Source organism: Bos grunniens, chromosome 19 (genome assembly GCF_055505025.1).
Source record: "Bos grunniens cultivar Pamir isolate PY7600 chromosome 19, Bosgru_T2T1.0, whole genome shotgun sequence".
Taxonomy (NCBI): domain Eukaryota; kingdom Metazoa; phylum Chordata; class Mammalia; order Artiodactyla; family Bovidae; genus Bos; species Bos grunniens.
Window position 1 is genome coordinate 7,706,173 of NC_141183.1, and position 26,353 is coordinate 7,732,525.

General features: G+C 53.4%; 2 protein-coding genes, 1 long non-coding RNA gene and 1 other non-coding gene across 37 annotated transcripts in view; 1 reads left to right on the forward strand and 3 right to left on the reverse strand.

Annotated features, from left to right (window-relative positions):
- On the reverse strand, positions 1–21,327 carry FBF1 (Fas binding factor 1). Of its 31 annotated transcripts, XM_086356206.1 has the most exons (33): positions 21,194–21,277; positions 20,728–20,793; positions 19,907–19,990; positions 18,841–18,868; positions 18,194–18,235; positions 16,592–16,685; positions 16,292–16,460; positions 15,906–15,966; positions 15,253–15,303; positions 14,498–14,636; positions 13,909–13,986; positions 13,228–13,347; positions 12,769–12,907; positions 12,518–12,651; positions 11,415–11,514; positions 9,757–10,206; positions 8,647–8,745; positions 8,215–8,303; positions 7,993–8,051; positions 7,078–7,218; positions 6,869–6,969; positions 6,547–6,753; positions 5,720–5,827; positions 5,491–5,630; positions 5,285–5,403; positions 4,229–4,351; positions 3,959–4,144; positions 3,363–3,539; positions 3,146–3,283; positions 2,926–3,043; positions 1,643–1,752; positions 1,477–1,570; positions 1–1,091 (listed from the first exon to the last, which is right to left on the reverse strand). In XM_086356206.1, exons 9-33 carry the CDS (start codon positions 15,256–15,258, stop codon positions 1,069–1,071), a joined length of 3,198 nt encoding a protein of 1,065 aa, XP_086212332.1. In that variant the 5' UTR covers positions 15,259–15,303; positions 15,906–15,966; positions 16,292–16,460; positions 16,592–16,685; positions 18,194–18,235; positions 18,841–18,868; positions 19,907–19,990; positions 20,728–20,793; positions 21,194–21,277; the 3' UTR covers positions 1–1,068. The 31 variants fall into 31 exon arrangements, with proteins under 31 accessions (XP_086212332.1, XP_086212322.1, XP_086212331.1 ...); XM_086356196.1 differs by lacking the exon at positions 16,292–16,460 and having other exon boundaries at positions 21,194–21,327; XM_086356205.1 differs by having other exon boundaries at positions 15,906–16,460.
- On the reverse strand, positions 4,871–4,973 carry LOC147351099 (U6 spliceosomal RNA). Its single transcript, XR_015148540.1, has one exon. It is a non-coding gene; the product is annotated as a U6 spliceosomal RNA (small nuclear RNA).
- Positions 17,339–22,431, forward strand: LOC147351100 (uncharacterized). The gene is made up of 3 exons (XR_015147179.1): positions 17,339–17,909; positions 19,318–19,403; positions 20,918–22,431. It is a non-coding gene; the product is annotated as an uncharacterized LOC147351100 (long non-coding RNA).
- ACOX1 (acyl-CoA oxidase 1) overlaps positions 22,428–26,353 on the reverse strand; it is a 24,044-nt gene continuing 20,118 nt past the window's right edge. For all 4 annotated transcript variants that reach the window (XM_086356224.1, XM_086356221.1, XM_086356222.1 and 1 more), the window contains one exon: positions 22,428–26,248. In XM_086356224.1, coding sequence (XP_086212350.1) covers positions 26,201–26,248 — 48 coding nt within the window. In that variant the 3' untranslated portion in view covers positions 22,428–26,200. The remainder of the gene's footprint in view (positions 26,249–26,353) is intronic.

The following is a 26,353-nucleotide window of genomic DNA, read 5'->3' on the forward strand; positions in this document are numbered from 1 at the left end:
TTCTGATAACTGCGATTTTATTAGTTGAGTCCTTGGGTCTGCAGCAGACAACTACCAACCCCCTCAGCCCTCTCCTGGTGCCCCTCTAGAAGGCCTTGGCCCACTGTCTGTACATGGAGAAGGGCAAAGCCCCCCACCTCGGGCAGCAGCCAGGGTGCGGCCCCTTCCGTTCCCCAGCGCTCTGTATACTCCCAGACAGGGGCTTGCTCTGTCATCTTCATTCCCACCGCTGGGCTTCTGCGGCCAGTGAACAGCACGGAGAAAAGCCTTCCATCCTTCCCCGCACCCCGTCACCCTCTGGGGAGTGTATCAGAAGAAGCCGATGAGCCCAGGGTCTGTGCCAGTGAGCTGGCTGCTCTGGCAGCTGGGAACGAGACGCAGGTTTTGTGTGCCAGCCTGAGAGCAGGACGGGCTGGCTGAGCCCCAAGAGCACGTCAGAACTCGAGGTAAAAGCACCAGGCACGGCGCCCTCCTTGTCCCTGCAGCATCCCCACCTCGTCAGCCAGGAGGCCAGGAGGCCCTGTAACATGTGTGGCCTGACTCTACATCCCCAAAGCGGGGAGACCCCATGCTCTCTGTCGGCCATTCCTTGTGGCAAGGGGGTAGAGAAGCCCCCGGCCTCAGGAGAGGCCCAGATGAAAAGATTCTAAAACCATCCATGGGCTGAGGGGCCCACAGAGCCCAGTCAGACCCTGGGTCCTGAGGTAGAAGTCTGTGGATAGCAGATCCACAGCTGCCGCTGACAGTGTTGTGGGGCTGCCTGCCCTCAGGACGGCATCTCCCCAGAGGCTGCTGCCTCCTGGGGTGTCTGAGAGGCCTGGGCGCACCCACCTGCCTCAGCCATGGGCTGGAGGGCTCGCAAAGAACCCGCCGGCACCCTGTCCACAGGAAGAGCTGTAATTAGGCCCTGGGCATTGAGGGGCTCTCCCAGGCGCCCCTGCTATGAGCTGGCGGCCAAAGGGTCTGTTGCAGGGTCTGAAGCCTCTGGTGAGGAGGCAGCTGAGCCTTCAGGCTGAGTGGGACGCCATGTTGTAGGAGGCTTTCTTCAGGGTCTCCAGGAAGAACTGTTCATTCTCCAGAAAGTCGCGGTCCTGAAAGGCAGAGCTGGGTGAGCAATCGCCCTCCGGCTCCCTCCTGCACCCGCTTCTGTGGACAGGGATGTGGATTGCTGGACTGGGCGTGAGGGGACCCTGGGGGTCAGCGGATCGATCAGTCCTCTCCCGGCTGACGTCCTGGCTCTGCCTGGCTCTGGATCCGAGGGGGTAGGGCAGGGAACGCACCAGCTCTCCCTCCGGGGGAGGCCATGTGTCAGCACATGACATGGGCCCGCTCGGCCTGTCTGCAGACTGGAGAAAATTACAGTACCTGCCAGGGAGGGCTGTGCGAGGGGAGGCTCACAAGGCTCAGCGCAGAGCCTGGCGGGTAGGAAAGGCTCCCTCAGTGACACCGCGAGCGTCTGCGAGGCCTGGCCTTTACCTGCCGTGCTGCTCTCCGCCGGGAGTGGGGTGGGCTCGGCCCTCCCCGGGGCCAGGCTGTGCTCTCCCTCCTCTGCCTGAGCTTCTTGTCCCCACTGTGAACACGAGGAGCCCTGAGTCCAAGGGCAGCGGGTGGGCCTGGGTGGCCTCTGCTCCAGGACGCTTACCTGCTCAGCTGTGTGTTTCAGCAGCACCAGCTTGGCGTAGAGGTGTGAGGGACCCAGGCTGACCGGCGGTTGGCTGCACCGAGGAACGGCGGGGGCAGGTGCCACCGTGGCTGAAAGGCAGAGGAGGGCGGGATCAGAGGGCAGCGTGGCGGGAGACCAGGACAGCCACAGCTGGATCCTGGGGCCTTCTCACCACTGCGGGTGGGTGCGACCTGACCGACCTTCCGGGCACATCCAGCTTTCAAAAGCCTCGGAAAATGCTCATGGGATCTCAGCTGCTAAGTCCAATTCTGAAAGTTTATTTGAGGGAAATAATCGGGGAGAGATGTATGTATTATACAAAGATTGCCACTGAAGTACTAGTTACCTTAACAACAACAACAAAAATCAGTAGGAAATTAGTAAAAATATAGGACAACTCATAATGAAAATTATGTGGATTAAGAGTTAAATGTGTAATTACTGACATGAAATATGTTCCATCTGAATATTTCTGAATGGAAAAAATAAAGGTACAAAACAATCTATGATGCAATCTCTCTCTTTTTTTTTAATGGAGGAGAAAGAGTAACTTTATTTCTTTACCAGGCAAAAGGGGTATGGGCTAGCGCCTCAAGAACTCAATTTTGTTTTTAAAAACATATACACAACAGTCTAGAATATTATGCACCAAAATGTTTATAAAGTGGTTCTAGAGAGTGGGTTGAAGGTATTTTTTTTTAATATAAGCATGGTCCATTTTAAAACTTATTTGGCTGTGCTGAGTCTTATTTGTAGAACATGGGATCTAGCTCCCTGACCATGGTTTCAACCCCGGCCCCCTGCACTGGGAGCTTGGAGTCTTGGACACTGGGCTGCCAGGGAAGTCCTGAGGGAAATATTTTAAAAACTAGTTTCGCTTCTTCTATTTTTGACCTATTTTTCTATAACATGCATTACTAGCATAAAAAAAGAAATAACAAGATGACTTTAAGCTGCGGACTTCCCTGGTGGTCCAGTGGTCAAGAATCTGCCTTCCAATTCGGGGGACATGGGCTCCATCCCTGGTCCAGGACGATCCCACATACCACGGGTCAACTAAGCCTGTGTGCTGTCACAAAGACCCACCAGAGCCAAAATTAAAAAAAAAAAAAAATGAAATAAAAATAACTAACTTAGGTTTTAAAAAAACAAACTCAGCTGCCTCCTATATTGAGCACACAGGAGGCTGGGCAGGATGTGGCTGGCATGCTTTGCCCAGTGGGCGGGCTGAGCCGATGTCCCCTCCTCCCGGAGTTACTTACCACTCAGGCTGGAGGCTGCGGGATCCTGGGCCCTGGAGAGCAGCCCCACTGGGCTGGAGGGCAGGTCCTGTCGGACACGATCCAGCTGCAGCCGCTGCTGGGCCAGACTCAGATGCTCCTGTCCCGGGCCCAGAGAGGAGGACACCGCAGTGAGGGCAGAAGGTGGGGGAGGGGTCCTGGGGAGGGGTGCTGGGGGCAGAGCCTCTGGGAGGCGCCTTGCCTGGTGCATGTGGTGCTCCTGCTGCCGCAGCCGCTCTTGCTGCTCCTGCACCAGCTGCAGCCGGGCCTGCTGCTCCGACTGCAGCTGCCGGGCGTCACGCAGGGCCCGCTCCCCATCCTCGTACTTCTTCGAGGCCACCTGTGGGGAGCCCGGCTGGGTCAGCTGGGCTGGCAGAGGTCAGCATGCCGCCCCCCACCCCCCGGCTGCACCGTGGCACCTGGCTCATGTTCTCCACCTCCTCCGCACGCAGCCTGATGCGTTGGGCAGCGGCACTGACCCTCTCCTTCTCTAGACGCAGCTCCTGCCGCTCCCGCTCGAGGGCCTCCCTCTCGGCTGCCAGCTGGTCCTCTTTGGCCCGGAGCTCACTGGCCCTGATCTTCAGCTCTGCCTGCTCCTGGAGATGGCAAAGCCTGGCTGCATTCTCCTTCCTGGAGTTGAACTGGGCTCTGGGGACCCACAGGTCACCCTGCCTCATTGCTGGGGCTGAACTCCACCCTGACTCTGGGAGGAGGTGGCGGGAGACCTGGGGCCAAACCCCAGGCTCAATTTCTCTGAATCCATTTCTTCATTTCTAGAATATCTAAGTCATGGGAACGTGATGAGGATTAAAAGAGCAAATGAGTATAAAGAAGCAGTAAAAGCAAGTTGTTACTATGATGATTGTGGTTGTTTCAATTCTGCAGTGGTGACTCATTACCGCTGCGTGCTTTCTGAAGCTGACCATCCTGAGGAGGATCAGACTGTGAGGGCCAGGGTGGGGAGAGAGGCAGGGCTATGCGGGGTTCCCACCGTCTGGGAGGCTCTGGGTCCTACCTTGGCCAGGCTGATGAGTGTGCCCTCCCGCTGGGTGTCCACCTGCAGCGCCCGCTCCGCCTCGCGCTCGGCCCGCTCCTTACTCAGCTTCTGTTGGGCGAAGAACTCGGCCCACTCGGCCGACAGGCGCCGCCGCTCCTCCCCGCACTTGTGCATGACAGACTTCTGCTCCTCCAGCAAGGCACTCTGGGGCGAGGGGGCGAGGGCCCCGGTGAGCATCCCTGGGCCTGATGGCAGGGACGCAGCCAAACGTGGTGCATCTGGACTCACCTTGGCCCTCTCCAGCTCCTCCCGCTCCATGGCTATCTGCTGGACCATGACCTTCCTCTGCTCCTCCAGAGCGCGCTGTGCCGCCTCGGCCTTGGACTGCTCAGCATGCACCCGCCAGCGTTCCTGCAGGCCCGGCAGGGTCAGGGCTGAGCGCTCCAGCCCCTGGAGGCTCCACCAGCTCCCAAGACAGGCCTGAATGCTCCTCGGGGAGCTGGGCAAACCACCCTCATCTGGCTTTTCCCACGCTATGCCACAAACACCGCCTTTCCTGAGCAGTAAAAATGGGAAGGAGCCTGGGGACTGGTTTGAGGCAGGCACTGAGTCAAGCGCTGACAGGGCTGAATAAACATGGTTCAGGATATAAAAACATCTGTGTCCACATACTGACAGGTCTATAGGGTATCTGTGATGTCATCAGTGGCTACCTCGGGCTACTGGATAATTTTTCTTTACTGTTGCCAGTTATTTTAATTTTTTCAATGAAACGTATCATCTTAGAACTTTGTACAAAAAAAGAAAAGGTTATTACTATTTCTGAATTCATCAAATATTTACTGTATCAATTCTCTCAGGAATTGCTTTTTGGTTTGGTAGGGGTCAATGGGAGTTGTTTTTTTCCCACAAGTGCAGCCAATTGTTTTCACCACTTATTAGATTATATCCAATTTGCCTGTCCTTGCACTGGGCCATGCTAATCTTGTCTATGTCATTCCAATTTTAGCACATGTGCTGCTGAAACAAGCACAAAAGGGCATGATTTTTTAAAAGCACAAAGCCTGCTCTTATAGATGCAAGAGATGAAGGAAGTTTAAAGACAGCTCAGGAGACAAGAGCATTTCTCCCAAAGGCACATCAGTGATGGCATCAGTGATGAGCAGGTAGGGGCTGGACGGGGTGGGCTGGGGGCACTTCTGGAGGCTGGGGAGGTGGGAGTCCCTGCAAAGGCAGGAAGGGGCAGAAGAGACAAAGAAAAGCACGGAGGAGGCCAGGGCAGAGTACAGCTGCCCAGTGCCGGGTAGACAGGCCCCGAAGCAGGGGCAGGAGGATGGGCCCTACCTGCTCCAGCAGCCGGCTCTGCTCGCCCAGGCGTGCCTCCATTTTCCCGATGACCTCCTGGAGCCGACTCCGCTCTTCCTCCATGTCCCGCTGCTGCTGGCTCAGCCTCTCCTGCAGCGCTGGAGGTGGCCCACAGGGTGCTCACTGCCCACCCACCTGCCTTCCCGTCGGCAGGGACAGGACGGAGGAGCCCGGGGCCCCAGTACCTTGGAGCTGCTTGTCCTGCTGCCGGATCCCCAGCTCCCACTCCTGGGAGGTGCTGAGGTGTGAGGCCTCCAGGCGGGAGGACAGCTCGTGCAGGCTGCTGGAGAACGTCTCCATCTGCTCGATGATGCCGTTCAGGGACCTGGGGTGCAGGGGGCGGGGCTTGGGTCATGAAGGCCTGGTCCTCCAGCCCCGTCCTGCTGGGGGAGCAGAGCCTGATGGCGAGCCTACCGTGTGTGGGAGGTGGCGCTGGTCACGGCGTCGATCTCCCGGTCCTTCAGCAGCTTCAGCCGCTGCAACTGCTCCTCGTGGTCCTTGCGCATCTCCAGGATGGAGGCCCTAGGGGATGGGGTCGGGGGGAGGGCAGCGCAGTGAACACCCTGGGTGGCTCCGTCCGGGAGGGGGCTGCTCTGGACGGTCCATGCTCTGTGGCCTCTCCTCCCCGGCACCAGGCACTGCCTCCGTTTCCCTGGCTCCTACGTCTTCTTATCTGTCTTGCTGCCTCGATGCCACATCCTCTCTCTGGGGGAAGATTCCTTGTTATTCAGCCAAGGACACCTGACGGGGGCCCGACAAGCCTTTCGTGTCTAGCCAATCTGAGCCATGGGGAAAGGCCGACTCAGCCCACCTTGGCCGACCCCCTCATGTGCCTTTTCTTTAGTTCTGCTCTCCTTTGGAAAGGCAATCAGATCCACAGGCCAGGCACAACCTTTTCCAGGGCTGATGCAGTCACTAGCTTCGAGTGGTCCGGCTGATGGGTTGGTTCACCTGTGCTTAATTAGTGCTTGGGTTGCTTGCTGCTGCCAGGCCCTGCTTGAATAGCCAGTGACCTTGGGCCCTGCCGGGATGCCCTCGCTACTCTGAAGGAGTGGGGGGCATCCCCACCAGGGGTGGGAGGGTACGTGAGATGGGTCAGGGAGGTGGGCCTCAGTTCTTAGTCCTCATCTGAAAGCAAGCGGTCAAGCCTTGGTACAGAGGCTGCTGAGCCCACGGCTTGGGGTCTCAGGGCAATTGGCTTCCTCTGGGAGCCCTGAAGCCGGCCCCCGGCACCTCCTCACCGCTGCAGCTCCCGGAGCCGCTCCATCTCCTGGTCTTTCTCCTGTGTGGCGGCCGCCAAGCGCCGCTGGTGCTGGGCCGTGAGTTCAGCGCGGGCCTGCTCGGCCTCCTGGCAGTGTGACAGATACTGGGCAGACAGCTCCTCGTTCTCTCTCCGCAGCCGCTCTTCCCGTTGCTGGTACAATGTTTCTAGCACCTTGACTCGGCTCCTGCCAACAGAACACCCAACCGTGAGGCTCAGAAGGGGAGGCCAGAGGGCCCTAGGGCACCCGAGCTGGGGCTGGCCCTGAGCCAGGGGCAGCCCGGGCTGGAGGAGCCGGGTACCTGTGAGCACACTCGATGAGCTCCAGGTCTGCCTGGTGCCGCTGCTGCAAACTCTCCAGCAGCAGCTTGTGCTGGGTCCGCTCCAGTTCCAGCTTCCGCACCTGGGCCATGGCATGGAGGGAGGGGATGGAGTGGAGAGTCCCTCAGGCTGCCTGGGGAAGCCGTCCCACTAGCCCTGCCCTGGAAGCCACTGCCCCTCTGCCCCTCACCTGGGCCTCGAGCTCTGCCAGCCGGGCCTGACTCTGCAGGAGGGTGGCCTGGAGCTCAGCGGTGCCACTCTGAAGCTCAGCCTGTGCCGCCAGGAGCTGCTGCTGGTACTCGGAGCCGGGCAGCAGGCTCCGGGCCAGGGACTGGAGGAGAGGGGGAGAGACGTGCCCCATCAGGTAGGGGACAGGACCCCAGCAGAGCTCACCTCTGACCTGCCAGGCTCTGCGCCTGACCTGTGGCTGGAGACAGGGACAGGGTCATGACACCCAGAGGCCAAGGATGAGACCTGGAGGGTCATATGGTCCCCGTCCTCCCCTCTCAGGTCAGGTTGGGGAAAATGAGTCTCCCCCATGCCCTCAGAACAACATCCTCCCAGCAGGGGTTCCACATAAACAGCGGGTCCCCGCAGAGTTCCAGCTACAACAGAAGGTGGTGACCCTGGCCCTGCTGTCAGGCCTGAAGTTCCAATGCAGAGTGATGCTCTGGGTCCTGCAGGCTGCCCACTACCCACCCACCATCGCAGAGGCGCTTCCGGGTTCCCGGGAAGCACTCCACAGGTGCTCCTGTGGGGCCAGGCCTGCTCAGGCCTGGGGGTCACAGGTGCTATTGCACCTGGGCAGTGTGGGCGGTGGGAGGACGGCAGTGGAGGAGGTTTTCTGGATGGAGCAGCAGGACAGCTGAGCCCTGCACTCTGAGTGAAGCATTCTCAGCTGCCTCTGCCTGGGGGCCACCTCAGTTCTCCACTGGTACCGGCAAGTGAGCACCCAACCCTGTCCGGGAGAGGCAGGCGAGTGCTGGTGGGGAGACAGGGGAGCCGGCTGAGAGGACAACGAGCTCCTCCTGGCAGTTTGGCAGGTGCTGCCTCTGAGCACAGGAGAACTGCCCCATGGGCCCGCCTGTTTGTTCACCCTCCCTACCTGAACAGGCACAGAAGGCCCTGAGGGTTCCTGGGAATTCGGGAAAACAACTGCAGGCTCTGAAAAATCAAGAGCACAGAAATGAGGAGGCGCAGGGAGGCCAGAGGTCTAGGCGTGTGCTCGGGAGAGCCTGGCTTCACGTCTGCCTGCAGGGACCTCCGAAGGAAGCTCTCAGTGCCTCTCCACCCAGAGTTAACCTCCCAAACAAAGCAGAACACACACCTGTGCCAGAGTGGTCTCCAGGGGCTCTTCCCCTTTTTGGGTCACCTGCATGGAGGGCCAAGGCGGCCTTGTTCCAAGTCACGGGGGACCTGTGGACATGGGGCGGGGGTGGCAAGGTGAGCAGCCTGCTGTGAAGGATACAGGGAGGAGGGGAGGGCTGGTCTGGCAGGAAAGGCGAAGGCCAGGGTCAAGTCATAGACTGGAAAGGCCTGAAGGCTGGTAGCTTACTAAGAGTGGGGTCTCAGCTGGAAAAGGGGACAGGGATCTGGCTTCAGGTCCCCTGACTCAGTGGGTCTCGTGCATGGTCTTGGATCCCATACACCACACTGACCACATGGAGCCCAGCACAACCGCCCACTGTTCTAGGGACGGGGGCTCGGGCTGGCCCCCTGCGCCTCACCCGCCTGCAGCCCCGCCTCGGACTGGACGTACCCAGAGGTGGCAGGTGGGGACCATGGCCCTTGTGCTGCTATTCCTGGGACCTCCCCAGCAGCTGCTGGCTCGAGCCCTTGGGTGCTGGCAGCAGGCTGACTGAGAAAGCAATTGTCAGTATGAAGGCAGGAGAAGGTGTGGGTTAGGCTGGACGAGGGCGGGCTGGGACAAAGCCCAGGAGGGAAGCTGCAAGGCCGCCCCTCTTCCCGACCCCCTCCACCTTCCTCCTGTTGCCACCATCCCGTCTTGGGAATCCTCCTCACGGTCTGAGCCCCTGGCCTTCTGCAGCCATCCCAGGGGCAACCACCTGGTAACGTCTAAGGAGCAGCTGTGGCCCTGCACGGGCACCATGGCCATGCTCTGGTCCATGCCATGCCTGCAGCATCCACTGAGGCCCTGCCCACTCGCCCACCGGCTCCAGTGCCCCGTGGTTCCTCTCGTCTCTGTCCGCTCTTCCCTGTCCGTTCTTGGCTCTCGGGGCCAGTGAGGAAGCTTTCCCTTCCCTTGGGTTTCAGGTCCAGGTCCAGACTGCCCTCCTTGCTTACTCAACCCCAGGGTGGGGTGACATGCCCATCCTGTCACACAACTGCCCACCTCGCCTCCCCTTTGCTCTGGCTGCAGAGCTTCCTCTGGATGGTCCCAGCCCACTCTGGGGCTGCTCCCTGTCCTCCCTCACATTCCAGAGCCTCCCCCAGGAGCCCCCTGGCAGCCACTGTCTTCTCGAACACTCCTCAAGAGCACAAGTGATCCCCCACACGTGTCACCTGCTTTAGTTTGGTCAGCAGAGCCACTGGACACAGGGTTTCCCGCCAGCCCAAGGGCGCTGTGGACAGAGCCCTGCTCGGAGGCACCAGGAAGGCTGTGTGAGCCACATGAGGGCACCCTGGGTCTCCTGCCCAACCAGGCCAGCGCCTGGCCCCACGGCAGCAGGGTGTGAGCATCAGCAGCCCCCCAGCTCCCAAAGGTGGGGAGCCAGACGCTCTCCCCATGCCCAGAGATGGGGAGAAGCACGGCTGAGAGACTGCACTCTGCCCACAGTCAGCACAATGGGGGCGCTGCTGACGGAGGCGCTGAGTCCTCCCTCCGGAGAGACGGCGGCCTGAGCCCTACCTGCAGGAACGTGGCTGGCCGGCTGCCCCCGCCAAGTGCTGGCCCTCAGAGGTCGCGGTGCGCTCCGCTCTGGCCAGACCTTGGGCCTTCTTCCGGGACAGGGCGTGGCTCAGCCAGTCCTCGTCTGCCTCCTCCTCAGATGCTCCTGGTTCCGCAGCCTGGCTGCCTCTGGCAGGAGGGCCGGTACCCTCGGCAGGTGCTTTTGCCCCCAAGGAGGAGGGCAGCCCAGCCGGGGCAGGGTGGCTGACGGGGACGGAATGCTGGCTCACAGGAGGGGGACCCCTTCGAGCCTCCCGGCCTGGGGAGTTGGGGAGCAGGTCCGAGCCATCGTCCTTGAGACCCAGCCAGTCGGCGCCTCCCCTCCTGGGCGGGGTAGGGCTGGAGGCTGCGGGGGTGCTCTGCCTGGAGCCAGCTTCTCCCTTGGGGTCTGTGCCGCCATCTAAGAACCTACTTCAAGACAGAGAAGAGGGGAGTCTAAGGCAGGCCAAGCAGCCTTTCCCAAGAACTCCTGACGGGCCTTTCCCTTCACTGCCTGGGGGGACTAGGGGGCCCACAGTAAGAAGTCAGGATGCCTGGGGCCCTGCTCAGCCAGAGCCACGGCGAGCCAAGTGAGGTCTGCAAAACACCTTGATTCAGTCACGAAAACCAGGGACAAATCCATCTGCAGTAAACAGAACCAACCACGGGCACACACACCCAGAGAAAAGTCAGCCAGGTCAAGCACTTCTAGGCTTTCCGTCAACAGTCATTCTGTCACTCACTTATGCATTTGGCCATTGTCTCTTGTGGCTCAGCTGGTAAAGAATCCGCCTGCAATGTGGGAGACCTGGGCTTGATCCCTGGTTTGGGAAGATCCCCCGGAGAAGGAAAAGGCTACCCACTCCAGTATTTTGGCATGGAGAATTCCATGGACTATATAGTCCATGCGGTCACAAAGAGTCAGATACAACTGAGCGACTTTCACTTCACTCTATGAGTTAACTGGCAGGCGGCAGCAGGTTCCAAGGTTTAAGGGAAGAGTTGACACACATGTGTGCAAGGTTGCTGAGATGGAAAGAGAGGCTGAGGAAGCCGACGTGACATAACGTTAACACCATGGAGCCTGGAGAAAGGATAGGAGGGAGTTGTTCTCACAACTCTTCTATCAGTTTGAAATTATTTCAAAATATAAAGTTTAAAATATATATTGGGAGAAAAAAAAAAATCTCCAAATTCAGAAAAATCTATGCACTAGCTTAACATTTTGTTGCCAACTGGGATGAGACCACTGTCAGGACGGTCAAGGCAGAGCCCAGGGCCGGGCTTCCGGGGAGTTGAGTCTGAGAAGCTGCTGCCCGAGGTTCCCTCTTGCTCCCCCGGGTCTGGGTGTTCCTCACGGAGAAGCAGACCAGCTGACGTCACAGCAGTTTCCGGTTCCCCAGGGCTTCCAGCTGAGTCAAGTCCACCTCTTCCTTACTCTTCCAAGGAGGCTGGGAGCAGAATCCAGGGTCCACTCCTGCTGGGGGGGCCGTCCCGACCCCTTGGCCTGGACTGCTGGGCACTGGCCACTCCCCTCCTTTGGCGTCCACGGAGTCTAGTGCCTCCCAAACAAGCCTGGTGGTGGGATGGGGTGAGGGGGCCCCCCACTTTCTCAGCAGGCAACTCTGCCTCAGGCTTACCTGACAGACTGCCGGCGGGACTGGCGGCCCTCGGAGGAGCCCACGGTGGGCTGGTAGGCCCCAAAGGTGAAGTCCTCATCACCCCAGGTGTCTTCTTTGTCTGTGAATGAAGGAACCCATGATCTAGAGCAGGCGGAGTCGACCTGTGAGTGCTGCAGAATGCTGGGTTTGAAAAGGGCTGAGCTAGCAGCTTGACGGGTAAGACGAGTGATGGGAATGCGTTGTCGGAGGAAGCCGAGTGAGGGGCTGGGCGTCGGTCTACACCTCTAGCCTCAGCACACAGAACGTCACCGTGAGCTGTGAAAAGAGCACCTGAGAAGCCCGGCCCCGACCCCTGCGGGTGAGGCCGGGTGAGATCGTGTGTCCCAACAAGGGCTTCGAGCCGACAGGCTGTGGGCCGATGCTCTGAAGAGAGCAACACTGGCCAGAGCAGCGTCTTTCAGACCGTGAGCTGCTGCCTATTAGCAGGTTGGGAAACTAGTAAGTTACAACCGATATATTTAATCGTCAAAGTGCTTAGTTGCTCAGTCGTGTCCAACTCTTTGAGACCCCATGGACTGTAGCCTGCCAGGCTCTTCTGCGAGTGGGATTTTCCAGGCAAGAATACTGGAGTGGGATGCCATTTCCTGCTGCTGCTGCTGCTGCTAAGTCACTTCAGTCGTGTCCAACTCTGTGTGACCCCATAGATGGCAGCCCACCAGGCTCCCCTGTCCCTGGGATTCTCCAGGCAAGAACACTGGAATGGGTTGCCATTTCCTTCTCCAATGCATGAAAGTGAAAAGTGAAAGTAAAGTCGCTTAGTTGTGTCCGACTCTTAGCGACCCCATGGACTGCAGCCTACCAGGCTCCTCCGTCCTTGGGATTTTCCAGGCAAGAGTACTAGAGTGGGTTGCCATTGCCTTCTCCGAGTCAAAGAGCATATAAACAAAAAAAAAACAACAGAGACTTAAACACAGTGACGGTTATTTTCTGACACTTTTGACCCAGTTCATAAATATGAATAATACAATGTGTGTGTGTCATGAGATAAAGCTTATTTTTTATTATGGCTCCTGGTAAAAACCTGTTCTGTCCCTCTGCCCCCACCCCACAAGCCTCCTCACCCTGTGGCCGCTGGTACTTCTTGTCCAACTTGAACTCCCTGTGCTCGCCGGTGCCTGGCCGGGCTAGGAGCTTGGCAGCAGGGCCCCGACCCAGCAGCTCATCCAGCTTGGAGCGGGCAGGGAGGGGCCCTTCCCTGCAGGAAGGGACAAGGGGCAGGTACCTGTGAGCACCAGGGGCTCCTAGGGGGGCCACACTGTACCCTCCCTCTCGCTTTTCCCTGGTGGCACTCTCCACGCCCAGGGACCCTTACTGGTCGCCCGCCTGCCTCTTCTCTGCCTTGGGGCTGTCTCCAAACCCCAGGGTGGCCATGATGTCGTCCCCATCGTCGAAGAGCAGCTCTTCCTTCTTTCGGACTGGAGCGTCCCCAGGAGTTAGAGGGATAGAGGGCCCTGAGAACCAGAACACAGGGCACAGTGGCCTCAGCCTTCTGGTCCTCAACTGTGCGGTTTGAATGGGCTGAGGGGGCGTTTCTCTACCTTTGAGTGGAACAGCAGGCACAGCAGCGTCTGGTCCCACCCTGGCACCCGACTCCCCCAGCCCGACTCCTGGGCGCTCCCATCCCCCTCCCTTCCCTCTTCCCAGAGGCTGATGACCTCTTGGTCCAGGATCTAAGACCTCTGGTCCCTGCCTGGTGGGGTCTCTGGATCTGCACTGGCAAGTTCAGTGAGTCAACTGCAGCAGCCCCAGGAACCTAACAAGCCCACCCTACCGTGATCTCTGACTGGGGCTGGGTTCTTTTTGGAAGAGGTTTTCGTCTCCGTGGAGGGCAGCTTCTTGGGGATTCCTTCCTCATCATCAGAGAGAAGTCCTGCCAGGGGGTCTTCTGAGTCTCATGGGCAGAAGGGGAAGCAAAGGGCAGATTGTATGTCGCGTTCAGGAAAACCAGCGCTGTACTGCCCTGGGGGAGTTATTGACCTGAGAGCTGTAGCTGCTCTGACACCTATGCAAGGCGCTCGGCATCTGGGGGCCTGGGGTAGCGGGGCTCCGATACAGGGCAGACTGGGCCAGGGGAGAGGAAGCAGGGAGAGCGGCCCCAGGGCCCGCATTCCAGCGTGACTGCCCCAGGCTCTGCTGTCTGCACCAGCATTCTAGGAACGTCCCTGAGGCTTGAGAAGGCAAGTAAAATGTCAGGGAGTGCATGAAGGACAAGGGACTTTCCCTCACGCTTTATCATCTTCAGTTTGACCCCTGGCTTCCAAGTCCGGGCAAATAAGTGCCCAGATATCCCAGCCAGAGGGGCACAATTAGTCCCTCCCTCAATTCGTGAGGAACAAAATCAACGGCACCAGCTGTCTGCTCCGCATCTGACAGACAGTCTGTCAGCCCTCGGGCAAACGAGCATTGAAACTGGAGCCATGGAAACTGAAGCGTCCTAGAAGGCCTGTGGTACCTTCCAAGGAGAACTTCCTGTACTGATGCCCAAAGCTGGAGGGAGATGGAGGTAGCTTCTTGGTGGGAATGGCATCTCCTACAGGCAGCAAAGAGGAGCCAAGGTCACAGGCCTGGGTCTCTTCTGGCCTACATGCTGCCACACCGTGATGGGGACCCCAGGCTGCCGTGTATTTCCATCTGGTGGCTGAGGGCTTGTGGCCGTGGACACAGCTGTGGGACAGGTCTATACCGCCCTGGATCTCAATCAGGCTTTTGGCCTGGAAATGCGGTCTGGAAGTGACCTTCGGCCCTCTATTCACAAGTTGCTCCAAACAGGAACATGGGTTGGGCTGATGCAAAAGTTGCCATAAAATTCTGCAATTTAACTCAAATGGATTCTCCAGGAGTCTGAGGAAGTGGGGGCGGGGGCGGTGGGAAGCTCAACCCATCTCCCTCCCCAACCATAAACGCTCCAACACACAGGTGCACATTGAGATCCTGGTCTTCCCCCTCCCAGGCAGAGAGAACCCATAGGGCACGAGGCCTTCTGTCTAAGCATCTCCCACATCCCCAGTGTCTTCTCATTCGAGGAGCTATGTCCTACTCACCTTTCTCATTGGCGGTTAACACACCGGCAATTTTAAGGGGACTAGGCGGCTCTTCTTTCCCAGAGCCCTTTGCAGGCCTTTTGTTTGAGGCTAGACTTGGCTTCAGCCCTAAGAGGTCAGCATCCATTTCATCCAGGTCCTGGAAAAGCAGGAAGGAGGAAGGAATCCCCACAGGTGCTCAGCTGGCAGGTGCTAAACACCCCCAGGCTCTGAGAAGCCTGGTAAGGATGCTGCCTCCAACTTCCATGTGGAACAGATGGGGACGTGGGTGGGGGACCCATCCCAACAAGGTTACAGGACAAAGACAGAGGCAGGGCCGAAACCCAAAGGCCGAAACCCAAAGACACAGTCGGTCTCAGATAAGCCCGAAAGGTTTCCGGCTGGTGCTCCCACCAGCCCTCATGAGCAGCTGCCGCTTCGAGGTGAGAATGGGAGGGAGCCTCAAACTTGCTTTCAGCAGCTTCTCACAAAAGCTTAGCAAATGCTGAAGCTGTTTGCAGTAGAAACAAAACAGCAGGGTCCTGGGGTTTAAGGTTACCCAAGGTTGGGACGTCCCTGGTGGTCCAGGGGTTTAGAATCTGCCTTCCACTGCAGGGAAAGGTGTGGGTTTGATCCCTGGTCAGGGAACTAAGATCCCACATGCTGTGAAGCGCAGCCAATGAATACATAAATAAATAAATGAAGGAACAAGAGGGAGAATGAAGGCTTGGTGTAAAATGGTGTCCCAGCCCATCTCCTCAAAGCTGTTTCCTTACCTTCATGGCCTGCAGCAGAGACTGCGGGTCTGCATCAGAGATGTCTGAAACCTACATGATGGGAGGGTCAGGAGAGACATGCAGGTCAAGGCCCAGCAAATCTCAGGACCCTTATCACCCGGCTCCTGTTAGGGCAGGAGCACAGCTGGGGGCGGGGAGGAGCATAACCCTTATCACCCGGCTCCTGTTAGGGCAGGAGCACAGCTGGGGGCGGGGGAGGAGCATAATTTGGAGGGTTCTGCCCTCACAGTGCTCATATGAAGTCAAACCTGACCAGCTGTGGACACTCACAAAGCGCTGCTGCTTTTGGGTCCTCCCAAAAGGAAGTCTACAGCCATCACAAAACAGATTAAGCTACTTTCCCTCCACGTGATCGGACAGCGTGGAGTTTATTATGGGAAGTGCCATAAGAAGGGGCAACTGTCGAGCCTCCAGCAGCTGCTCGGAGCTCTCCTTTCAGCTCATCTCACCGGGAGGAATGAAAAGGATTTGCTCTGAGTCCACTTGGCAGCCCTTGGGTACTGTTTTAAGAACAAACTGGCTTTGTGGGGACTTCTAAGCCTTCTGTGGGCAGTCCCTCGGACACAACAGCCGTCTCACTGTCTCTGGGGGTGAGCAGAGCCGGTGACGAGGAGGGAACAGGCCAGGCTCACCTCGGCATCAGCTCCCACCAGGCCTGCCTGGGTGATGAAGGCATCGTCTTCCAGGAGGGACCTGCAAAGGAACAGACTCTATACCAGCACCCCCACCCCCACGGTCCTCAGGGCACTAGATGATTCAGGGAAGGAGAAGGAGCTTAGAGGGGCCAAGTGAGCCTAGACAGACTCCAGAAGGACAGAATTGCTGAATGGAATCTCACAAGTCACCGAATGCGATGATTTTTAAGTTTGTTAAAAATGTACAGTCCCTTTAAAAGCAACAGGTAGGAGAGAAAAACAGAACTATCTGGGCTAAAATGAAGGTGGAGAGTGGAGTGCTCATAAAGTGCCTCCTTCTTTCTCACAACTGTGGGAAAGTTCAGAAGAACAATCCGAGTCACCAATTTGAGAGTCAAGCATCTAGGCCAATCCTCTTATTCCGAGGGTAAGAAAACGGAGGCTCAGAGAGCTTCAGGAATTGCCCAAGGTCACACAGTAAGCAGGACTGGAGCCGGAACCTCTGACCTCCAGTTCAGTTCCCTTCGCACCCCTCCAGGGTCCTCCGTTGCCCTGGAGTTGAAGGGAGGACAGGAAGGTCGTGGCCCTACAAGCAGGACCCACCGTGAGTGGAGAGGGAGGGAAGGGCAGGAGCATTCGGCCTGAAATGGGGCTTGGATGCCCGGGCGGCCCCATGTGCTCACTTTGGTCTAGGCCCGGAGGGAGGGGGCACCTGGGCTCCACCTGGGGTGTCTCTGGCACGTGACGTAAGTTTAACGGGCTTCTCAGGTGGTGTCACTGAAAAAAAGAAAATAAAAGATGTGATTCGGCCACAGAGAACTGGAGTCAAGATGGAAAGGATTGCGCCTTGCCCACCAAGCTGTCTCCCACATCTTCCTACTGAGAGAGGGGCCTTTTTGGAGGAAGGAAACTGACCCTTGAGGCAGGTCTCTTAAAAAACCTGGATGGAGGAGGGCATCATATATTTCCAAGCAGGAAGTCAACCCAGCTGGTGCCAAATCAAGAGGCTGTTCCCACCCCCGACCAGGAAAGCGGACACAACGCACTTCCATCACCCACGGGCTTGCTTTGTGCATGCTCCCGGGCCAAGGCGGGGGGAATCTCAGCCACGCCTGTGGCTGGTGAGCTTTGCTGACCCCAAAGCCCTGTTTCTCAGGGCAGCAGACACGGACACACAGGGCAAGGGACTTGTGTCCAGAATACAGAAAGAACTCTTACAAACTCAGCAATAAAAAGGCAAATAACTCAGTTTGAAAACTGGGTAAAGATCTGAATAGACCTTTCTTCAAAGATATAAATGGCCAGGAAACACATGAAGAGATGTTCAAGGTCATTAGTCATCATTAGTCATTAGGGAAATGCCCATTGAAATCACAATGAGATTTAACTTTACACCCACTGAGACGGCTATTTGTTGTCGTTTGTTTAGTCGCTAAGTTGTGTCCGACTCTTCTGTGACCTCATGGACTGGAGCCTGCCAGGCTCCTCTGTCCATGGGATTTCCCAGGCAAGAATACTGGAGTGGCTTGCCATTTCCTTCTCCAGGATGGATATAATGAAAAAGAAAATAACAATTACTGGCAAGAATGTGGGGAAATTGGAACTCTCTTACACTGCTGATGGGAAGGTACACTGGTACAGTTCCTGTGGGAAATAGTTTGGGGGTTCTTCAAAAACTTAAACACAGAGTTATCATATAATCCCGTAATTCAACGCCTGCGTTTACACCCGAAAGAACCGAACACATAAGCCCACACAAAAACTTGTATATGGTTGTTCATAACAGCATTATTCATAACAGCCTAGCTGAAATGTGGAAACCACCCAAACATCCATCAACTGATGAATGGCCAAACAAATGGGGCGCATAGAACAATGGAATATTGTCCAGCCATGGAAGGGAATGGAGAGAGGACTGTTACAGTGCGGACGAACCTCGAACACGGGGAAGGTGAAAGGAAGCCGGATGCAAAAGCCTCATACTGCATGACTCCATTTAATGTAAGATAAGGCAAATTCATAGAGAAAGAAAGTTAAGTAAGTGGCTGCCTAGGGGTGCAGGAGGGGAGAGTGAGCAGTGACTGCTAATGGTGTGGAGTTTCTTTACAGGGTGACGAGAATGTTCTAAACTCGGCTGTGGTGGTGACTGCACACTTCTGTCAATATACTACATGTCGCTGAACCGTACACTTTATAAAAGACTGAACTTTATGTGAATTATATCTCAGTTAATAAAAGAGAGAGAGCAAGCCTGAATCAGGCAGTTCTGGGGAAGGGGCACTTACCCTCCTCTCCCAGGAGGTCACCAAGGACATCATCGATGGAGTCTGGAACAGGAAAAGGGCCACCGTGACTTCAGGAGGAGAGAAGGGTCCTTTAGGGCCTCATAGCTTGAGACCTCATCCAGGACACCCCACCTGGATACTTCTGGATACAGAGCCCAACAAAAAGGATTTTTCCCTGAGTCCCATCTGTTGTTTATTTCTGAATTACTCTGAGGGCCAGCAAGGCAGCATAGGGAGTTCCGTAGGAAAGCACAAGCTACCTTTGGGATTACAGGGAAAACAGCAAGACTCACACCAAGGGACTTCCCTAGTGGCCCAGTGGCTAAGACTCCATGCTCCCAAGGGAGGGGGCCTGGATTCAGTCCCTGGTCAGGGAACTAGTGACTGCATGCTCCGTTGTATCTGATTTTTTGCGACCCCATGGACTTTGTTGCCCTCCAGGCTCCTCTGTCCATAGAATTTTCCAGGGTACTAGCTAGATCCTACAACTAAAGATTCCAAGTGCCAAAACTAAGACTTGGCACAAATAAATATTAAAAAAAAAAAAGACATTCACTGAGAACATTCAGGCAGACATTTCTAAGTCATGTGGACCCAAGGCGGGGGAATTATTTTTGGCTTATGGGTGATGTTTCATCCCCACTTACCGTTCACTCTTTTCTTGGCTTTTGGTGCCTAAAAAGGGAAAAACAAATCTCATGAACAAGATCAGACAGTGAATGTGTACTAAAACCCAGAATGCAGAATGAATTGTTTTGCCTTTTGCAAAGATGGGGACAAGGAGCACCAGTGACATGTGGGGACAGACGGCCTTTATGGTTTTCTTAGAGCTTCTCAGAATAGACTCATTCAGAGCATGAAAAGGGCCACCCCCAACCAGCAGTGGATGCCACATTGGGTGCTATCTGGTGGGTGGAAGTCTCTCCTTTCCCCCAGATTTCCAGATGCCACATACAACCCCTCCCAGGATGTAATGTTTTCCTCTAATCCATGTCCCTGACTGTTCAGTATCAGTGACAGACACGTAAAAATGCTTTCCAGATGGATATTCAGAGGCTCAAAAGAGATGCTTGCTTACTGTTTAATAAGAAATTGCTTTTTTTCTTTTATGCCATGCTACACAGCTTGCTGGACCAGGGATCGAACTCATGCCCCCTGCATTGGGAAGCACAGAGTCTTAACCACTGGACCTGCCAGAGAAGTCCCATTAGTAAGTTTGATATCCATAATCATCACTCTTCTTTGGGGCCACCCAGTCCCCAAAGTACTTCATGCAGTCAAGCTCTTGGAGGTAGAGGCAGGGGGGAGGGTAGACTCCCATTTCCACACACCTGCTCTGATTCTGTGCTGTTGGAGAAGACTCTTGAGAGCCCCTTGGACTGCAAGGAGATCCAACCAGTCAATCCTAAAGGAAATCAGTCCTGAATACTCATTGGAAGGACTAATGCTGAAGCTGAAACTCCAATACTTTGGCCACCTGATGTGAAGAGCTGACTCATTTGAAAAGACCCTGATGCTGGGAAAAATTGAAGGCAGGAAAGGAAGGGGAAGATGAAATGGTTGGATGGCATCATTGACTCAATGGACATTGAGTTTGAGTAAGCTCTGGGAATTGGTGATGGACAGGGAAGCCTGGTGTGCTGCAGTCCATGGGGTCGCAAGGAGTCGGACACAACTTAGCGACTGAACTAAACTGCTCTGCATTCTGCTTACCATCTCAAGGCTCTGGGGGCTGCTTCTAGCTCCTTCACAGTGCTGTCCAGCTCACTGGAATTCTGCCTGTCAGGCTCATCCTCCCTAATGAAGAAAATTAAAGTGTCTGCTCACAAACAATTTGGCTTTAACAGTGCTTGAGTCAAAGACTGATAAAGCCTTCTCTCACTTTACTCATTCAAAAGGTCAAAACTTATTTCCATCAGTTAAAAATTTCTTATGGTGGGTGATTCAGATGAGAGGCAAAGTGTTTTGGGTAACTTTATGAGGCTTGGAGATTATTTGAAAAAAGTGCAGTGGTCCTCATTCCTTATTCTGAAAGAGGATACAGAAAATAGCAGGTCTCCATCTTAGAAAGATGGGCTTCCCTGGTGACTCAGATGGTGAAGCGTCTGCCTGCAATGTGAGAGACCCGGGTTCGATTCCTGGGTCGGGAAGATCCCCTGGAGAAGGAAATGGCAATCCACTCCAGCACTCTTGCCTGGAAAATCCCACGAATGGAGGAGCCTGATAGGCTACAGTCCACGGGGTCCCAAAGAGTCGGATACGACTGAGCGACTTCACTTTCATCTTAGAAAAGAGGTGGGGGTCTGGCTCTGTGGTCAATACACCTTTCCAGGCAACACTCAGGTCTACTTTCCCAGCAGCAATCAGCACACAGAACGGATGTGAAAGCTGGTTACTCCTTGATAGTATTTTCACTATCGGTGGAAAATTTCCCCTTTTAACTGTAAATCCAACTCACTCCATTAGTGGTGAACTGTTTTCCCCAGAATTATCATTCTTTCCCGCCCGCTCCTCAAAAAGTTATGCAAACTGACCTTTGGCACAGCTTGGAAGAAAGTAATAAGAGGTGGGCAGCTCTAGTTGTCTGGTGCCGGCCTGTCCTGTTATTAGAATGCAAAGTTAATGTGGGGTTACTGCACAGGGGCCACTCTGAATGCTTGAGTTTCTCCTTCTCTGTAATGGCAGTGTTCACGACCCAACGTGTTTTTGTCTCCTCACATCTAGGAGCGTCTCCCATTTCCCAGTGATCCTGTCCCAGCCTCGCAGACCGTGGGAATTTCTAAGGGAGGCTGCAAAGGCCTCAGGACCACAAGGACCATCGCATCGTTGTGCACAGCCAACTCCGTGCCAGGCGTTTTAAGATCCCTTAGCTAGGGCCCTCCCGGTGTCATCCCCTCGGTCCTCGCGCCCAGCCCATCTCGATCCCGAGCGCAGCGTATGATCCTTCCAGCCCCTGAAATCCTCCCCACGCTCCCTGCCCCCCGCCCCCCGGTTACGTGCCATTCCCCTCGGAGGCGCAGCCCCTGGGACGTGTCCCAGACATAGCTGACGGTCCAGGCTCCACTCCAGCCCGGTTCAGTAGAGGCCTCCAGCTTCGGAGCGCTACAGACGCCAATCTCTCGGTCGCCCGGCCTCCGGAAGAAAGGAGAGGCGCGAAGCATCCTGGGGGTTGTAGTCCTAAGCCCGCTCACCTGCTAGAGCCAAGGGAGTCTGGGGCGCTGGAATGAACCACACTTCCTAGGGTGCCCCTCCGCGGCCGTTAGTCGGCGCACCGCGTCGTAGCCGCTGGGCGCGTTGCTAGGAGCTGCCTGAACGCCCCTTTGCTAAGCCGGCGGTACGTGGGTTCCGAGGCCGGTGAGCTTCTTCCTCCCGGTTTTCTGCAGAACTACCACTACCTGGGCTCCAAAGTGAAGTGAAGTGAAAGTCGGTCAGTCGTGTCTGACTCTTTGCGACCCCATGGACTATACAGTCCATGGAATTCTCCAGGCCGGAATACTTGAGTGGGTAGCCTTTCCCTTCTCCGGGGGATCTTCCCAAACCAGGGATTGAACCTAGGTCTCCTGCATTGCCGGAGAAGGCAATGGCGCCCCACTCCAGTACTCTTGCCTGGAAAATCCCATGGACGGAGGAGCCTGGTGGGCTGCAGTCCATAGGGTCGCTAAAGAGTCAGACACGACCGAGCGACTTCAGTTTCACTTTCATGCATTGGAGAAGGAAATGGCAACCCACTTCAGTGTTCTTGCCTGGAGAATCCCAGGGACAGGGGAACCTGGTGGGCTGCCGTCTATGGGGTCGCAGAGTCGGACAGGACTTAGCGGCAGCAGCAGCTCCCGCATTGCGGGCGGATTCTTTACCAGCTGAGCCACAAAGAAAGCCCACCTAGGTTCCAAACCAGTTACAGTTCTTCCAGGAACTTCCCTGGTGGCCCAGTATTAAAACTCCGCACTTCCACTGCAGGGAGCACGGGTTCGATCCCTGGTCTAGGAAGTAAGAGCCAACATGCTCTACCGTGCAGCCAAGAAGGGAAAAAAAGAAAAAAAAAAAAAGGTTATTTCAACATTCTTTTGAGGGCTGACTGGTGGAAAGGTGGAGGGCATGAGAAATGGAGAGTGGAAAAATGATGGGCAGTGAAACCATAAAGACTAGGAAAGTGGCTGTGACCTTCAATTATGAATGCCGAAGCTGTGAAGCCAGGATGAAACCTAACACCATCACGTAATAAAGACAGTAACACTTTTCGTGTTGATTACAGTTTATTAAGGGTTCTTCAGTTTTACAAAGGAAGATGGGGTTAGTGGCTTGGCTTATTCGAAGGTTGGTGGGTCACCACTGTCCAACCGTGACTCCGTCTTTGGACCTGTGCACCTCCTCAAGTACTCCCACCTTCACTGACATGTCCTGCCAGGCATGCGGAACAATACATGCTAAATACACTTCATCGGGTAGGAACCAAACTCAAACCACGACAGTTAAAGGGGTAAGAAGGTAGCAAATTATATGCGCCAAAGTAGTTTCCTCGAATTCATAGCAATTGGAAATGTTTACAAGCAGTCATCAGTTGGAATATTATGCAGGTGAATCACGTTGTTACCTAATCTGTGAAACAGTCGACAGTAATGTGGTTAAACTGTTTTGCTTCAGAATTCTTAATATCCCTCCCAATGTTCCATGACTTTCCTCGAGATAATCAGTGGCTCACTTATATGTAAGAAAAAATAAAAAAATTCTCTGAAACCTAGGAATTTGCAGTCTACAAAGGCTAAATTTCCTTATGTTTCTATATTTACTATCATGGACCACAGGAATAGTAATGAAAATTTGAGTTTGGAGAGCTATAAGCAAAACTCCACCAGTGTTTTAAAATGAAAAGACATTTTATTCATTTACGGTGACTTGGTCTAATCCTCCAGGAATGGAATAATAAATATTCAATTAGCTGATCTCTGCATTTTTCCATGCAAACCTTCAGGAGACTCAACAGAAGATTCTTGGCCTCAAGTAGAATCATCAGTTTCCTGGCAAGGTTCCTCTCTAGTTGGTGCAGCAGCTACTGCTTGAGGACAATCTATGACTCCAGGCATACCTTGCACAGTACACAAAATGGTTAGTGGGTGTTATAGGCCATCTGCATCTAGTTTTCTTTTTACTGAGATGGATAGAACTCAGAAAGGGGTAGGACTCTGAGCAACAGTCATTAGAGGAATTTTTGTTCCCTAGAGAACTCAAGGATCATGAATCAATATATTTCCGCAACCAAAGCCTTGCACTGAAGAAAATCCAATAATTGAGTTCTAATAACATGTTAATGTTACAAATGGTTAAATGCCTCCAGGTGTATGTTATCTGAAATTACCACCAGTGAGTTCTCAGAAAGTATGTGAACATGGTTAATGTTGCAATTAAGTGAATGTTCTGAAGATAAGCTGCTACTTAGTGGTATGATGTTCTGAAGACAAGAACAGGAAGGCCCGAAAAGGCTTTGGGACCAACTGTGCTTTGAGGTCACTTATGTGCAACACTGAAGTACACCTCAGTGTCTACTGAGTAGATACGAAGTAGAAATCCAAATACTTCAGGATGTAGCAAACTTCATCCATTACAAACAGCAAAAACCTCATGGATCTTTCAAAGGGTTATGTCAGTATCATCTAATAGAAACAATAATTCTGCTCAGGTTTATCATCATTTTGGAGATGAGGTTGAAATTTATCTGTACGCTTTATGAAAATGGCTCACAAAAGAACCCAACAGAACCACCCTTATCTGTGGCAAAGTCTGGCTTCTAAAGGATAGCAAGCTGGGTCTGCTGCTTCCTTATGAGAAACCAACAAATCTGTATTCCTGCATGGACAGAGCACTCAAATACTCTACAAAGACAGCACCATCTATCTGCTGAGGCAGGTTATCTGCTGAGGCAGGTCTCACTCCTTCCTTCCTTCTTTTGTTCAGTGTTACCTAAATCTACATCTTAAAATTCTTCATAATTTAAATTTATGTTTAATTTTATGTGGTACATTCTTTCCATCTTGATAGTGACAAATTCTTGAGGTCTTATGGTACCTTTATTCTTTAATTACAGTGAATAAGTTCAAAACATTCCAATGTTAATAAAAATACTATCAATATGAGATCTAGCTTTTAAATATAAAGCTCAAGGTGCTGGACTGAAGGTGGCTCTGACAGAGTCCACCACCATGTTTCAAACTGCTTAGATCCCAGATCTATGAAGCTGGATTGTGTGGGTGTCATTTCAAAAACCCTCATGTCCTGGCCATGGGTTAGCCCTCTGTGAATAAGATTTTTAACCACTAACTGGAAACAATTCTATATTTAACAGGTTAATATCAAGCAATCTGAATTTACTGTTATTTCCCAGAATCTGATCTAGTCCCAAGAGATACCCATACGAGATTTACAGAGTGATTTTTTACTTCAATGTTAACACAATTATCAATTAGTTCTCCTGGTGGAAAGATTAAGGCTTCTGTCAACAGGCAGTATTTCTTCTGCTGGACCTTAAAGTCTATTACTAGTTTCACTGGGATAGATTTTATGTAAGGTCCCAAGAAGGGAATTACAGTTCCCTGAATTACATACTACATTCTCAAGACTGACTCTAGAACAACTGGCTTCGTGAGACAGAGGTTACAAATACAGTTAACAACAACAAGAAAATTAAGTGATTTGTTTTACATTGATTTGAAGAAAAAATTCATCATGAGATACGTGTTTAGCTTTTAAATATAGAATGATTGTACAAATTAGACTTCAGCTGAAAGGACAATTTAGCAAGTCAGATAAAGCTCCTAGAAACATACTGAAAATAAAACCAGATATACTGTAAGAAACATTCTATGGAGCTTCCATTTATCCTTTAGCCACTGTTTCAATGATTATATTTTCTGATTAAAAAATCAGAACACATGGTTTGTCAAAGGACTTTCCTGGGTGTAAGAAGCAATGAGTGACGCTTTTATTTTTCTAAGGCCAGACCTCCAAGCATTTTAATGGCTTCTGCCAGAGTGCCAGAATATAGGAAATCTGGATTGTTCTAGAAAATGTAGTTACCATGGTCACCAAAGTTACAGTAACCTAACTGATAGCTCTCCACGCCCTTAATTCTTCTAAGAAGGAACTGTGACTATTTTTCTCCTTTCTTTAGCGTCTTTCTCAGGAGAGGGAGATCAAAACCACTGATGTGGAGATCTCATCGGCTGCCAAAAGTTATATGTAGAGATGACTTGGCCGCCTCCCTCTCCCCGAGAAGCTGACGCAAAGGGAGCTCTAATGCTACTAGAGGGACAGTTTAGGGAAGCCTCCAACGGAAGCTTAGTTCCGAATTACACAGGGCAGGGACCCTGCAGAAGCCTGTGCTCAAGAAATCTTTGGGTTGGAAAGACGCTACTGTGAACACTTAAGGTAGGAGCAATACATCAATTAAGGAGGGCAAGCAGGCAGGAGAGGCGTCAGTGTGTCAGGCACGAACTCACAGGTTTCCTGATTAGTTTCTTTTCCCCAGTTTCTCTTCTTCACTCCTGCTTTCTAGCCGGGACCCCTGGCAGCTGTGTTAGGACATGAGCAAGAAAGTTAGGAAGGGTTCTACCCTGCTTAAAAAAACACCTCTGCTTAAAAACACTTGTATATCCAGTGATTAGCAATTAAGATGTGAAAATAATTAACTACTTAGTAGTTAAATTTTACTAATTATCAAAAGTCCTGGCCTCCTGGGATCAGCAGCAATATAGATGGAAGTCGCACTGCATTTCTTAAAACTTTTTCTGAATGCTTAATAGTCTCTTTCAGTGTTAATTGCACTTGTAAAACACATCTGGTTTTCTCCTTTAATTTGCAAAATCTGTTTTCTTTTTTCATTTATAAAAAGAGGAAAGGGTCAATTTATCACTTGCTCTACAGCTTTTCCGAATTTGATCAAGATTCCACGCAGTTTGTGTGACAGGTGTAAGAACAGCTACTTTCAGGGCAGACTGCACTTATCATCAAGCCACGTCAGAGCTTGGACTGCAGCGACTTTAGGTGCTTGTAAGACTCATGGACCTGCAGGGAAAGGAGAGAGAAAACATTACTGATAAGGAGCTTGCAATTTAAAATAGCTTTTTTTTTTTTTGCTGCACTGGCTCTTTATTGTGACTCAGAGGCTCT